This window comes from Barbatula barbatula (assembly GCF_947034865.1).
Source record: "Barbatula barbatula genome assembly, chromosome: 7".
NCBI lineage: Eukaryota > Metazoa > Chordata > Actinopteri > Cypriniformes > Nemacheilidae > Barbatula > Barbatula barbatula.
The window spans coordinates 521,917-537,940 of record NC_136770.1 but is presented as its reverse complement, the minus strand read 5'-3'; the positions used below and the strand labels follow the sequence as shown (position 1 = coordinate 537,940).

Genomic DNA, 16,024 nt, shown 5'->3' with positions numbered 1-16,024 from the left:
CATAAATGTACGGTAAATGTTTGTTGTCCTTATAAAGAAATGCTGATTTTTGTCTTTAGGGAGCACAAGGTGACGATGGGAATCCCGGTACAGCCGGGTCGACTGGTACCAGAGGAGCAGCAGGACCTATGGGTCTGCCCGGACCTAAAGGCTTCAGTGTAATCCATCAATCTATGATTTACAAAACAACATGAAGATGAACATGATGATAATACAACACAGTGTAAAAACAACATGTCCCATAATTCCACTCTTCTACGTGACGTCATTTAGCTTTGCTTTTTGTTGTTGTTTTGGACGTGCGCCATCTAGCGGTCCAAATTGACACATTGTGGCTTTAATTTTATTGTACGGACTGTCCGTTCAATATAATTGACTCATAAAGCTCATTTATTTCACTTAAGAATGTTATGAAGCTGTTTAACTTAAGTTTTGAAGTTGTTGTTTTTTACACTGTGTCTGATAACACCTGCTGGAGCAATGCAGCATCATTTATAAAAGAATGAGATGAAGAGAGGCAATGATAATCTGATTTGATTATATCAGTATATTTTGGTTTTGTGAATGTCCAGGGTGATCCAGGGAAAGCTGGAGAGGTGGGATCAGCCGGAGCTTCGGGACAAAGAGTGAGTTCTCTTATAATATATTTACCTCACCATTATGTCACAATAGAAAACTCTATGCATTAGTGCTAAAATAAAGTATGCTGTATTTATCACTAACTAATAAAGAAATGATTATTTATTTTTGTGCCAATCGAATCACATAACCAGGAAACCCGTCGTAATTCAGACTTTCACAAACACAAGCGTCATCAAGTCTGTCTGTGTTGTGATTATCATTGTGATGTAAAGTCAGTTTGAGAATCATTTGATTTTGTTTTGATGTTTTTCTTTTAGGGAGCCAATGGAAAAGAGGGAGAAGAAGGTCCATCGGGAACTCCAGGACCTTCTGTAATCACATAAACATGAACATTCTCTGTGGACGAATACTGTAGATGTGTTTTGGGAGCAGAATAGGTGACAGTACTTCATACTGATTTTGGTAAAAATTGATTTATGTTTTTTTTCAGGGAGTAGCAGGAAAGAGAGGAGAGCAGGGACCTCATGGACTAAATGGCTTTCAGGTATGTTGACATGTTTATGTCATCATGATCTGTTGTTTTATTTAAGAACATTGTTTGTTGGGGGTGATGGATGATCCCTAAATACATGATTAATTGTGATAAATGTGTAGGGTTTGCCTGGACCCTCAGGCCCACCGGGAGAGTCAGGGAAACCAGGAGATGGGGTAAGTCACTATTGTTATCATTTCTCATTTATGTGATGATGATAGTCCTCTGTGTCCTGCACGTGTATGATCTGAGAATGTGATTTGTGTTTTCAGGGTGTTCAGGGTGAGGCGGGTGGTGAGGGGCTCACAGGACCACGAGTGAGTTTATTGTTCATCTCATACTTCAGCGTGTCACAGACGTGAACATGACAAATATCACCGTATTTCTCATCTTTATAGGGGGAGCGAGGAACCCCCGGAGAGAGAGGTGAACCAGGACCCAATGGACTGCCAGGACCTAAAGGAAGCCTGGGAACCCCTGGACCTGATGGTCTCAAGGTTAGACTTTTAATGGAAAAAGAGTTTAACTGATGATGATGACAAGACTCATTTCAACAAGAGTTATTTCAGTTTTAGTCATATTTTGAATCAGTTAATTTGACTTGAATTACAACATTTTTTGTTACTTTTGTCATTTTGTTATTTGTTTATTTATTTATTGAGTAATATGAAACAATGTATAATATGAATTAACTATGATTATATATTTCATGTTTTTGTTTCTTTCTTTACAGTAAAATGTTTTTTTTTAATTGTTTAGTTTATGTTCTCAGATGTGTTTTAATTGATTTCAAAAGAACAGAAACAGAAACAGGAACATTAAAATGGCTAGTTTGGACCGTTTTTTCCACTCACCTGTACTGTTTCATCACGCTTTAGTTTTCTTAAAGACGACAGCCGTCCAGCATTGATGATGAGTCGAGTAAAGCTGCTTTATCTTCATCATGTGCAGGGTAAAGCAGGTTCAGCTGGAGGTGTAGGAGAAGCAGGACCGCCGGGTCTTCAGGGGATGCCAGGAGAGAGAGGAATCACCGGATCGCTCGGGCCAAAAGGAGAAAGAGTACGTGTGCTTGTGCTTGTGCTTGTGTGAGATAAGAGAAAATGAATCTGCTTGGCACAAGTTTGCAGCGCACATGCATATAAGATTCAACTTTCATGTTGTTGCAGTCCTTACAACAATATTGCATAAACGCCTCAGATGCTCCCGTGAGGCACGATGACTTTCACATTCTCAATGAATTACTAATAACTGAATATTCATTTTCTTTCAAAAAGACGCAAGAGATTATCAGCGTGTCAGCGTGAGATGTGTGACTGTATCATGAGGATGATCGAGCACACAATAGATTTATCATTCAGGTTCCCAATAAGAACTCAAAATATAGATTTAATTCACATTCTGAAGCGTTGACCTAAATGAAACACTTACATTAGCTACAATGACAGGAAAACTATTGGTTATAAAAATTGTTGATAAAGATTGGTGGATCTGACTTGGTGGATGAACGCTGTCTATATTTATGTTAATCATTGATCTGCATAAATCCTCTAAATGTTCACTGCAAAAAAATTACATTCTGTTTATATATATATATGTATATATATATATATATGTGTGTGTGTGTGTGTTTATTGCTTTTTCTAACTTCACAGATTATAACAAACAATATTCACAAAATTGAAATCATCAAAAATACAATAAATAATATGTTTAAATAAAATATAGAAAAAACACATATCTTAAAGGCTATTACAGGACACAAATTTCTTACATAACGTCCATCATCCCGTTGAATATCTCTTCATTCTCATTTTCTATAAAAGATATAAAGGGGTTCCAGGCATCTTCAAAAGCTTTATAAAAATTAAAAAAGTCAGTCTTACTTTGCACTTTTGTCTTGTTTTAAGTAAAAGTTCAATATGACAATATATCACTTATTTTTCTCACACCATTTTACCATAAACGTATTTAATTATTTTATATTTCCCTTAAAGAGAGACTAAATATCTCCGGTCATCTTGATATTTGTACTACAAAACAAGACTAAAACACTTGTTAAGAGTGTAATCTTTTGAGTGTTTTAAATCTCTTCTTGTTCTTGTCAGGGTGTGGTGGGTGACAGGGGAGCTGAAGGAGCTGCTGGCAGCGATGGCGCTCGAGTGAGTAACACACGCATCTGAGTCTTGTTTGATGCTGTGAACCTCAAAGAAGGCCTGAGGAAGATGACATGTCTTTTCTTTTGTTGCAGGGATTGTCTGGACCCGTTGGACCCACAGGACCTGCTGGGCCGTCTGGAGAGAAGGTTACATCGTGTTTCCCTTCTGTCGAGCTTTTCTAAGTGTTCTCATGACGCAGCAATCCCAGAAGAACTCATTAAAGTGATATGAAATGATGTTTCATTACAGGGAGAACAAGGCTTGCAAGGTCCAGCTGGGTCTCCGGGATCAAGAGCGATGCCTGTGAGTACAGCCCACCGTTCATCATGAATCATTCATCATCACAATCATGACATCATCATCATCATCATCACTCCTGTCTTCTGTTTCAGGGCTCACGTGGTGAACCGGGTCCTACGGGTCCTGTTGGCTTTCCTGGACCTCCTGTAAGATCCATCACTCCTCCGTCATCCCCTCCATTTATCCTTTAATCTTTGTTTGCCGTATGTGTTTTATTGTGTTTTCTTGTTTGTAGGGTCCTGACGGTCAGCCGGGTGTTAAAGGTGAAACTGGAGAGATAGGTGGGAAGGGAGAGGCGGGCTCTCCAGGACCTCAGGGAATGTCAGGAAAACCTGGACCTCAGGTGAGTTCAAGAGCACAGGATAGACAGATAGAATATGAACGGATAATATCTAAATGTGTGTATGTGTATGATGTTATTTTGTATTTTAGGCTGTGGCTGGTATTCCAGGACTCAAAGGTGGAAGAGGAACGCAAGGAGCTTCTGTAAGTCCTGTCCAGGACTGTTATACGGTAACCACTGTTGATCAGAAATGTTCGGTTCAATCATTTTGTTTTTGTCCTGATCGAAGGGTCCCAGTGGATTCCCAGGTTCTCCAGGACGTGTTGGCCCAGCGGGCTCTGCCGTGAGTGATTTATTACAGATGTGTTTGGTTCTTTTTCATTCATTGCTTTCTCAGGAATCATTCAGACTCTTTTTTTCCCCAGGGTCCGGTTGGTGAGTCTGGGCCTATCGGTGATCCGGGTAAGCAGGGTCCACCTGGGACTCGGGGAGAGCCCGGAGGTCCTGGACGACAGGGGGAACGTGGAAACTCTGGACCTGCCGGTAGTCCTGGAGACAAAGCAGAATCTGGAGATGATGGACTACCAGTAAGTCATACTTTCACAAGAAGAATGTGTGTTATCGTGTTTATTGATCACTTCACGCATGAAACCAAATTCAATGAATTACTATCACAAAAAACTCAACTTAATGCTTCATCTTAAAACTTTTGTCAGGGTCCCGATGGACCTCCAGGCCCTGCTGGAACTCAAGGACAGAGGGGGATCGTGGGTCTTCCTGGAATGAGAGGAGAACGTGGTGTGACCGGCCTTCCAGGACCTGCGGTGAATAAAATATGTCAATGTATATGAATGCACTGTAAGGTGTGTAAGATGAACGTTCTGCTCAGTGTACACGTGTGTGTGTGGTTTTTCTAGGGTGCACCGGGTAAAGCTGGCACGCCAGGTCCTCAGGGCAGTAAAGGTGGTATCGGATCCATCGGGTTACTAGGTGCACCTGGACCCCGGGGAGATGCTGGCCCAGACGTATGACACTTCATGTTATGATTCACAGATATGTTACTAACGCATTTAAAAACAAACCTTTATCCTAATGGATCCCATCTCAAATCAGGGTTTGCCTGGAGCTGATGGAACACCAGGAGCTGATGGCATCATCGGAGTCAGAGTAAGAACCCACACATTTTGTTTCTTTTCATGATTTGATGTGGATTATTTGATTTGTCCCTCAAACGTGGATAATGTGAGAGTGGATTGGGGTTTGGTTTGTCTCAGGGTGATAGAGGAGATCCAGGACCTGAGGGTCTCGCGGGTGGACAGGGCGCATCAGGAACCCAAGGACCTGTCGGAACTCCAGGAGGTCCAGGACAGAGAGGAGATCAGGTTGGCTGAAAAGTTACAGAGTAACACATTTTTGTTTAAAAACATGTGGATTGACATTAGATCAATGATCCAAAAGTAGTCTGAGCCGATGGCCTTGTGGTCAGCGCTTTGACATATATTGCGCTCTTGAGTCCCGGCTTGTGGTCGTTTTCCAATCCCACCCTCAGTTTCTATATCACTGCCAAATATAAATCTTACTTTTTTTTGCCATAGCCAAAGGTAGTTTGACATCAGACTTCATGTGGGTTGATTTCTAACTTCATACCACTTTTGCATTATTAATATCATTTGTCTAGAGATTCATATATACTTCTTGTGATTGTTTATACAGTATGTCTTAATATTAATTCTGTTCATATTTTGTTTGAAATGTAGGGTTCAAGAGGTCAACCCGGTCCTGATGGTCCAGCTGGAACCAGAGGAAAAAAAGCAAGTCTGCATATTCACATATCTCCACTGATAACAAACAAAATGTCGTTATAACTACATACATTTAATACAAAAAACAACAAGAAATATACATTAAATAATATATCCTGAAACTATTTCATCACACAATACTTTGAAAAAACATAAATGTGCATGATGTAAAATTGTAGAAGGGATCATCTCAAAGCGTTGGGAGTTATCTTTTATTGAAATGATTAATCTACACCGAGTCTCAGAAAAAGTCTTCTGATTTATCTTAGGGACCGCAAGGACCTTCAGGAGATCAAGGTGAGAAAGGAGACGCAGGTGAGAGAGGTCAGAAGGGTCACCGTGGCTTCACTGGACTTCAGGGTCTGCCTGGAGCATCAGTAAGTTTCACCCGTCTCACTGTACATCTGTCTGTTCGTCAGTCTCTTTCTGACATCTGATGTCATGTGATTTACAGGGCGCCTCAGGTGATGATGGTGCTGTGGGAATCATTGGACCCAGCGGACAAAGAGTGAGTAACACACTCATACATGACCACAAAATACAGAATGAGACTTAATACTGAGTGTCCTTAACAGGGACCGCCTGGGCCTGTCGGACCACTGGGAAAAGAAGGAGATGTGGGTCCACCTGGAGCACTGGGAGCTCCTGGATCTCGAGGTGATGCTGGAGATTTTGGACCAGAGGTGAGGTCATGATTATGATGTCATCATGGATGTTGAACCAGATGAACAGCATTTTATATTAAATTTGTGATTCTCACAAAACCGCTGAAACATCATGGCAGGAAATATATCAATGATAAAATGCACAGTTTGATGACACAAAAACTGATCATTATAAAGATAATTGTGTTCTCTACCTTGGACAAAACATCATGTAGACAGAGGAATTCATTATTTATCAATTTTATTGCTTTTGCTGCTGAAATTCCCCATCGGTAATGCGTAAAATTACAATATTGTGAAAAAAACTCACACTCACTCATCTGTGTCTGTAGGGACCTCCAGGAGAACCCGGTCCCCCTGGACCCCCCGGCTCCCCCGGACCCCCCACTGCCGCTTCAGATGACCTTTTCGGTGCAAACTTTGAATACGACGTCAACTCAGATCCGGAGAACCCCCCGCCGGAGTTCAATGAGGACGAGGCGAAACCCAATAACGGTTCTGATGCGGTTCGGGCCGGCAGCGAGGTTCAATTGTCTCTCAAGAGTCTGGGAAGTCAGCTGGAGAACGTGCGCAGTCCAGACGGCAGTCGGCAGTATCCGGCCCGCACGTGTCAGGATCTGAAACAGTGTTATCCTCTGAAGAAGAGCGGTGAGTGACACACACAATAAACACGTTAAAACATTTACTGATCCACTGCTTTCTCTTTTTAAAGGAATGACATCATCATTTACTCACTCTCATGTCATTCTGTGGGACACAAGAGGAGATGTTTAGCATATAATAAAATAATTATTCAGAATTATTGTCTTTAGCTTTTCAAAAGCATTTTTGGTCATTTTTACTATAAACATATGTCATGTATTACGGTTTGCTTCTGTTCTGGTGAAGCACTTCTATGGGTGTATTTTGAACATAAAGCCGACATTACAGTGGACTATTAAAGCGATTTGATATTGAACGCTTCAGACCTTTTACTAAATGTAAGTTGACGTTGTGCGGACAGCTTACATCTTTCTGATCATCTCATTTATTTGATGATAAAGCAGCAGCATGTCAGAAAGTCATTTTCTCTTTCAATTAGCTCTGAATCAACAATTAACCGGTCATTTAACACGTAAAACACGATGTTCCATAACCAGACAAAAAACGAAAGAGTCTAGAGACAGGGAGCACTGCTGACTCTGAATTCAGACAGACGAACCCAAACGATCTCAGTTCTGATATAAACCAAACCAAGCGTTCTGCGCTAAAACCGAATGAGCCACAGGTCCAGTCCAGAATATCCACAAACCGAGTGGGCTGGTCTGTCTTCATCCCTGTGTGACTGAAGAGAACACAACACATTTATGAGGATGTGACTGGTTTTATTTCTCAGGTCAGTATTGGATCGATCCGAACGAGGGCAGCGTTAGAGACGCCATTCAGGTCTACTGTAACATGGAAATGGGCGAGAGCTGTGTACCCGCCAACCCTGCCAGCATCCCACGCAAGAACTGGTGGACTTCATCATCCAGCACACAGAAACCAGTCTGGTACGGAGCGACCATGAACCGAGGAAGCAGGGTAAATAGAGACATTACAGATTGGTTCTGACCAGTTTGGCCTGGCAGAGAGACCAATCCAATCTCTTTAAATCAGCCAAGACCAGCATATCACTTTAGACCGGTCCATCAATATTTTTCTGCTGCGGATCGTGTCCAGCTGTTTTTATTCAATTGAAACACACAGATTTCCTTCAATGACAAGCTGAAGTTATTGCTGTTTCTCAGTTTTCATACGGCGGCGAGGACACGTCTGTTAAAACCGTGTCGGTACAGCTGAGGTTCCTCCGGCTCCTGTCTAAAGAAGCGGCACAGAGCATCACTTATCACTGTAAAAACAGCGTCGCTTATAAAGACGAGACTGGCAGTAATCTGAAGAAAGCTCTGATCCTGAAGTCCTCTGACGGACAAGACCTCAAAGCTTACAACACCAACAACCGTCTCAAATACAGCGTGACGGAGGACGGCTGCTCCGTATGTTCAGTGTTTTACTTCATTTATGTCAACACTTCATGACGGAGCCTGAGACTTTCCTTATGACAGTGTGTTTCTGTTCTCCTCCGCAGAAATCTAACGGTGTGTGGGGACAGACCGTCTTCCAGTACCGCACACAAACACTTTCACGACTGCCGCTCGTGGATTTGGCTGCGGTGGATGTCGGTGGTAAAGATCAGGAGTTCGGTGTGGATATCGGCCCCGTGTGCTTCTCATGAAACCGTCTGGACTTCAAGGTTCTGCTGAGACAGTATTTATTGTTCAAGACGTCCGTAAGGACCTTAAGGAGTGTCTGACCTTTATTTGATGATGAAGCCTGAGGTCTGAGTGCACGAGAGACGCTGTACAGACACTTTAATTTATACTTCATATACCACATGACGTTAAAAGTCTCATCCGTGTGATGTTTTGTTAATGTTTAATATTGGTCTCGTTAGAAATTGTCATTCGAGATGGATTTGAAAGGTTTAGTGGATCCGGATTACAGTCATGAAGGTTTGTTTGTGTTGCATTAGATTTCATTCTGGGGGAAATTTTCCTCTTCAATTCCCTTCAAGTTTCCTGCGTGCTTAGATTTACTGAAAACTGTTGACAGCAAACCATTTGTCACATGATTCATTTACATGTTCTCACAGAAATAAATATGATTAAACAACTCATTCACCATAAATATACGTCACAGAGAAACTCTTGAGCAAGGTTCTGACAGCAAAGACTCAAAGTGTATGTTTGTAATGACATCAAATTGAACACTTATAAACACTTATAGCTAGTTACAAATGACATATTCAATGGTGTCATCAGTTAGACACTTTAGAATTTTAATGTCAATTCCACTATTGTATACATTATACAATAGACAGTATTTAGTTCAGTAAGAAAAAATAAGAGTACCTCATTACTTTACTTTTTGGTAATTACAGTAACCTATTACTTAGTTACTCTTCACCAGTGTTGGGTGTTAGAACTGTTTTTATTGCATAAACTAATTTAGTGCATATTTTCTCATTTATTTACCATCAAATAGCAAGTGATTTAACAAAGCATTAAACGCACAGATAAAACACCATCAGTGAGCCGGATGTGAACAACAAAGGAAACTGAGATTTCTCTCTAACCTTTATTATGTAATATATGATTTTCAACACCTGTTTATGACTGTAAAGTTTCTTTAAATCTGATGAATGGTGCCCCTGCGTGTTATATGAATTATAGGGTTGACATCAGTTCTGATCTCGAAACATGAGCATCAGGATCAAAAGATTCAGACGATAACATGATTGTGAATGAATGCGTGTTTTTATTTCAAACATTCCATGTAAATTTGGTCAATATTCTAGCAAGCATCTAGAAAAAGTCTTCTCTAACAAGATTTAGATGTTAAAATACATAAATCAAACATATGTACAATATTCAATGGTAACTATATTATATAAAAATAGAACTGGCTTTACAGAGCGTTTTGAGGCTTTTGTCATTTTTCCTTCAAATTTGAAACGTTTTGAGTGTGTGGAGGTCAACAATTACAGTATATACAAAAGACCACCGTTCAGAATCAGCAATGACTGTCAGTCTGATCCAGAGCAAACGCTGCTCCCTCTAAAGTCAGTCCCATTTGGAACCCCTCCTGTCAAAAACAACAAAACATGAAAATAAACCACAAGATTCATGAGAATGTGTGATCAATGATATTTTGACAGGACAAATGATGCTTAAAGGGAAACTTCACCCAAAAAAATCAACACATGAACACAGAGAAAGATCTTTGGAAGAATGCTTATGACCAAACAGATCTCGCCCCCCATTGACTCCCATAGTAGAAAGGAGTCCCATCTATGGAGTCAAGATCTGTTTGGTTATGAGCATTCTTCCAAAGATCTTTCTCTGTGTTCATCAGAACAAAGACATTTATACAAAACCCGAAGGAGATAAAATGATGTCAGAATTTCATTTTTGGGTGTACTGTCCCTTTAACATACAGACAAACATCTCTTAGACAAAGTTTGAGGAAATGACGACGGTATCTTTGGGTGAACTAAAGAGTGAAATTCTATTTATACAAAATTCATGCACATAAATGTAAAGGTATGCTGTGAAAAGACAACACAATGTAAGGGGAATGACAAATGAACATTAAATTACAAACCATCTCTGCCGCTGGGAGAGGCAATGAGAGGAAAATAAAACATGAAGATTATTGCATTATTCTGGATTATTGGATTAATAGACATGGACGTATAAATAACATTCTTGAAACAGGTTGAATGTCCTCAAAAACAGAATTAAGACACATTCAGTCAAACGCTGCTCTCAGGATTTATGTTTGTTCTATCTACTGTTTCTTACATCGTTGATTTTCTTCCCATATTTGAGATTCTGTCTTAATCCCGCTTCATGTGAACAACATCCAAAAATGTACTTTAGATTGGGACCATTTCTTTGATATATAACAGTTTATCCTACAAAAATATCAATCCTTATTTAAAGCTGCTGTAATTGATTTCTAAAATGATTTTTGCTTGACAAACATTGGACTCTGGTATCGCCACATGTTGGTTAACATTCTCTGAGTGGCTTTGGATTATTTCTGACAGTGATATCCGTTTCATTGTACGTGTAGTAATAACAAAAACTTTAAATGTGCCGACCTGCATCTCATCAAGTTTAGACCGAATGTCTGGTGTGAAGAGCGCAAGTCCACAGATGAACGGATCGAAGGGTTCTGCTCCGAACACATCTATATCTACAACACAGACAGATAAACAAAACACTGATGCCTCGTCTTCACAGGGATAAATCAACTCAATAAAAGTGAATGTTTGAAACACGTGAACCTCTCAAGCACATTTCTGTGGTGACATCAGCACTTTTGGACGATTCTGCACGAACACATTGACGTGAGACGCTCACCTCTTTCTTTTGGAGACGAGATGCCGTTACAGTTGACTCGTTTGGTTATCGGAGATTCAGGGGTGAAGGGAATCATATCAAATATATCTGTGGAGGCCGCTCGAGTCTGTACGCTCCCGGCCTGATGATGACACACACAAAAATCATTTACTGTAGTGTTAGAAATCGTATGTAAAATTCTGATTAAAGAGCGAAACGGACGACAGATAAAGTGCACATTAGAGCGCTGGAGTGATGTTGTATTTTTGTAGATGAACCTGAAGTCCATCAAGATGATCAAGAGACAATGTCTGTATTTGTATTAAACAAATTGTTAGCGTATCGCCATCTGATGTGGTTCATTTCATACCGTAGATCAAATCATGAAAATATCTTGAGCTTGTGGTTACCACAGACTCCATTTCAGGTACTTAAACCAAAAACTTCACTTCAAAGGAACCTAAAGTCCCAAAATGAAGCCGTCATGCCTGCGGCACTCTAGTGTGTTGATCTAAAAGCAAGAGCGCGAGAGGATTACGCGAGGTCGCGGCAGGATGAAGCCGCTGCTGGGCTGTGAGTGGGCGGGTTTAGCAGGAGGAGGAGTGAGCAAGCTTGCCGATTGGCTGGAGTCAGGTGAGCTGACAGGTGTCAGAGTGACAGAGGACATCTCAAGGCTGGACAGTGAGGAGACATCATCATCACCATCACACCACGACAAGACAGACGCTCTCTGAAAAGTGTGAAGACCATTAGACACACGCAGGTGCTGAGACACGGCACAGATAGACAGACTGGAGACAGATAGACAGACTGGAGACAGATAGACAGACTGGAGACAGATAGACAGACAGACTGGAGACAGATAGACAGACTGGAGACAGATAGACAGACTGGAGACAGATAGACAGACTGGAGACAGATAGACAGACAGACTGGAGACAGATAGACAGACAGACTGGAGACAAATAGACAGACAGACTGGAGACAGATAGACAGACTGGAGACAGATAGACAGACAGACTGGAGACAGATAGACAGACTGGAGACAGATAGACAGACTGGAGACAGATAGACAGACTGGAGACAGATAGACAGACAGACAGACTGGAGACAGATAGACAGACTGGAGACAGATAGACAGATGAGACGGGTTTCAGAGGAGAGATACAGCAACACAAATACACCAAAACAGATTCAGTTTTATCATTGCAGCGTTTCACCAGAATGATACATAAATGTCATTTGACAGTGAACACACCGATGAACGGCGAGAGTCCATCAGCTGATCCTTCAGTTCCTTCTTCAGTTTGGAGTTCTCCATCTCCAAATCCTCAATCTTTCACAGGACAGTGGAAATGAAAAATGATCATCCCACATAAGTATACCTTACGATGTACTGTAGTAAACCGTTGTGAAATTCCAGTGTTATTAACCTTACCCTAGTAAACATTGAAGTATACTACACTTCATTAAATGACTACAGTTAATACTCCACAACACTATAGTATACATTATACATATAGTGTTGTCATTGCGTTACTATACTACAGAATACAAAGCTTTTGTATTTACCATAGTTAACTGCAGTAAATACAAAAGTATAACAAAGTCTTTATTTACTACAGCTAATACTACAAAAGAACATAGTAAACATAAATGAAAGAGTGGTATAATATTAATATAATGTCACATTATATCGCAGTAGTGTGACTATAAAAAACGACAGTATAGTACACTAAAGTTGACTGCTTAGGTATGTTTTCATGTGATATGTAAATGACATTTGACTGGAATGAGATGATGGTGAGTTATTCATGTGATTAAATCTGTTTGTAGCTGGAGGAGGGACGACATCACCCATCAGCGTCACAGCGTTTATCTATGACATCACTTCCTGTGAGCTGGTCTTACAGTCATGTGTGGTGATCTTACTCGTTTCTGAAGGTTTCCAATCTGTCTTCTCGTCTCCACATCTTTTCCTCCAGACTCCAGGAATTTTTTGTAGGCCAGATCGAAGGCTTGACCAATAGCAAGAGTGATCTCCTCAGCCTGGATGACATCAGCGCACGTTTACAACGTCTGTTAGGTATTAATGTATGCAGTCAGTCACACTTAACTTGTTAAACGTACACATTTTTCACTGTCAAACACGTAACACAGATGCGTCTTCGTCTCAGGTTCTGTGCAAATAAAAGTAAATATTCTTTTGTCTGTCTTGTCGTCTGCGCAGAAGGACATGCGGTGAAGCTGACAGTTATGTTGGATTTCCTGAAACAGAGAAAGAGAGAGAGATCACTGCTCACATCACATTTGCTTCAGATCATCTTTATTTCATGACTATTGAAAGACATGATTTCTCTTCCTTTTGGGAATCTGTGGTTGTCTCATGAGAGTTCTGTTGTTGTAATGACATTAATCACGTTCAATAAGAGCTGTATGACTTAAATCAGTCCAGTATTGATGTGAAGCATTTAATGAGCACTAAATGTCTGAGAGATTTCATTTTCCGCTAAATTGCGTTTGATTGTTGTGTCAGATCAGGGTGAGGTGGAGAACGGGCGACTTCATGCTCTGAATATTTTCATGTTGCCACAGAGTCTCAATAAGGTTTGTCATGCATGAAATGACATCAGCCATGAGCGTCTTTAACCTTTTGATAAAGATTCAACCAAATGAGACTTGAAGAAAACCTTGGTTTTTATGTCCAGTATCTTCACACCGTATATTGAGATCTGAAGCTCCACTTTAGGTGTTTTCTGTCCCTCTGACTTCTTGATGTGCCTCTGAAACTGAGAATAACAAAGAGTGCACACGATCAAGAATAAACACTATCAAGAGTGCACACTATCAGGAATAAACACTATCAAGAGTGCACACGATCAAGAATAAACACTATCAAGAATAAACACTATCAAGAGTGCACACGATCAAGAATAAACACTATCAAGAGTGCACACGATCAAGAATAAACACTATCAAGAGTGCACACTATCAAGAATAAACACTATCAAGAGTGCACACGATCAAGAATAAACACTATCAAGAGTGCACACGATCAAGAATAAACACTATCAAGAGTGCACACGATCAAGAATAAACACTATCAAGAGTGCACACGATCAAGAATAAACACTATCAAGAGTGCACACTATCAAGAATAAACACTATCAAGAGTGCACACGATCAAGAATAAACACTATCAAGAGTGCACACGATCAAGAATAAACACGATCAAGAATAAACACTATCAAGAGTGCACACGATCAAGAATAAACACGATCAAGAATAAACACTATCAAGAGTGCACACGATCAAGAATAAACACGATCAAGAATAAACACTATCAAGAGTGCACACGATCAAGAATAAACACGATCAAGAATAAACACTATCAAGAGTGCACACGATCAAGAATAAACAAGAATATCAAGAATAAACACTATCAAGAATAAACACTATCAAGAGTGCACACGATCAAGAATAAACACTATCAAGAGTGCACACTATCAAGAATAAACACTATCAAGAGTGCACACGATCAAGAATAAACACTATCAAGAGTGCACACTATCAAGAATAAACACTATCAAGAGTGCACACGATCAAGAATAAACAAGAATATCAAGAATAAACACTATCAAGAGTGCACACGATCAAGAATAAACACTATCAAGAGTGCACACGATCAAGAATAAACACTATCAAGAGTGCACACTATCAAGAATAAACACTATCAAGAGTGCACACGATCAAGAATAAACACTATCAAGAGTGCACACGATCAAGAATAAACACTATCAAGAGTGCACACGATCAAGAATAAACACTATCAAGAGTGCACACTATCAAGAATAAACACTATCAAGAGTGCACACGATCAAGAATAAACACTATCAAGAGTGCACACTATCAAGAATAAACACTATCAAGAGTGCACACTATCAAGAATAAACACTATCAAGAATAAACACTATCAAGAGTGCACACGATCAAGAATAAACACTATCAAGAGTGCACACTATCAAGAATAAACACTATCAAGAGTGCACACTATCAAGAATAAACACTATCAAGAGTGCACACGATCAAGAATAAACACTATCAAGAGTGCACACGATCAAGAATAAACACTATCAAGAGTGCACACGATCAAGAATAAACACTATCAAGAGTGCACACGATCAAGAATAAACGCCATTTCTTTTGCGTCAAAATCCGTTATGTCAAATGGTTGCAACCTAAACTTGTTCTCTTTCACAACAGTGAAGCGCATGTTTTCCATATATAACAGTAAAACACAAGATCAGTTGTATAAACACACAGGGACAGTAGGTGGCGGTATGTCCTCTTGACACAAGACAGCCTCCTGCTATAAAAGAAGAACACGTTCAGTATCAGTAAGCGTCTGTTTAAGGTAAACGTGCATTAAATCATCGCTTTAAACGACCGTCTTTAAGACATCAGCATCCACTATAATCCTATACTTTATACATGATGAGAATATACTGATAAACACAATAATAAGATGCTTGTGGTTTGGTTATTTATTCTGTATTAGAGCACAAGTGAATGTTAGCTACAGATGATGATAAATCAACATCAAAAAGTCAAAATCTGGATAAAATGCATTGTGTAATGGCTAAAACATCGTCTTTATAATACATTTGAAATTATTTTGGTTATTAACATGCATGTTTGTATTGTTTCTGACAAACAATATAAAAATGTATGAAAATACACCAAATCGCTGCGTCTTTATTTTCTTTCTTTCTTATTCAA

General features: G+C 39.9%; 2 protein-coding genes across 12 annotated transcripts in view; one reads left to right on the top strand and one right to left on the bottom strand.

Moving 5' to 3' along the window:
* Window positions 1-2,026: 2,026 nt before the first annotated feature.
* col5a2b (collagen, type V, alpha 2b) lies at window positions 2,027-9,810 on the top strand (the record flags this gene model as incomplete). The annotated part of the gene is made up of 21 exons (XM_079460043.1): window positions 2,027-2,173; window positions 3,220-3,273; window positions 3,363-3,416; window positions 3,520-3,573; window positions 3,663-3,716; window positions 3,806-3,913; window positions 4,003-4,056; window positions 4,143-4,196; window positions 4,279-4,440; window positions 4,570-4,677; window positions 4,771-4,878; window positions 4,967-5,020; window positions 5,128-5,235; window positions 5,611-5,664; window positions 5,925-6,032; window positions 6,110-6,163; window positions 6,231-6,338; window positions 6,653-6,968; window positions 7,696-7,883; window positions 8,090-8,335; window positions 8,428-9,810. 21 exons carry the CDS (start codon window positions 2,027-2,029, stop codon window positions 8,572-8,574), a joined length of 2,340 nt encoding a protein of 779 aa, XP_079316169.1. The 3' UTR covers window positions 8,575-9,810.
* gulp1b (GULP PTB domain containing engulfment adaptor 1b) overlaps window positions 8,619-16,024 on the bottom strand; it is a 24,723-nt gene continuing 17,317 nt past the window's right edge. For 3 of the 11 annotated variants that reach the window (XM_079460156.1, XM_079460155.1, XM_079460162.1), the window contains 7 exons: window positions 13,936-14,034; window positions 13,376-13,513; window positions 13,178-13,294; window positions 12,504-12,581; window positions 11,267-11,387; window positions 11,005-11,099; window positions 8,619-9,983 (listed from right to left, as the gene is read on the bottom strand). In XM_079460156.1, the coding sequence (XP_079316282.1) occupies window positions 9,912-9,983; window positions 11,005-11,099; window positions 11,267-11,387; window positions 12,504-12,581; window positions 13,178-13,294; window positions 13,376-13,513; window positions 13,936-14,034 (720 nt within the window). In that variant the 3' untranslated portion in view covers window positions 8,619-9,911. Of the gene's footprint in view, window positions 11,100-11,266; window positions 11,388-11,783; window positions 11,976-12,503; window positions 12,582-13,177; window positions 13,295-13,375; window positions 13,514-13,935; window positions 14,035-16,024 lie in introns of all 11 variants that reach the window. The other 8 variants (XM_079460158.1, XM_079460154.1, XM_079460160.1 and 5 more) reach the window with 5 other exon arrangements.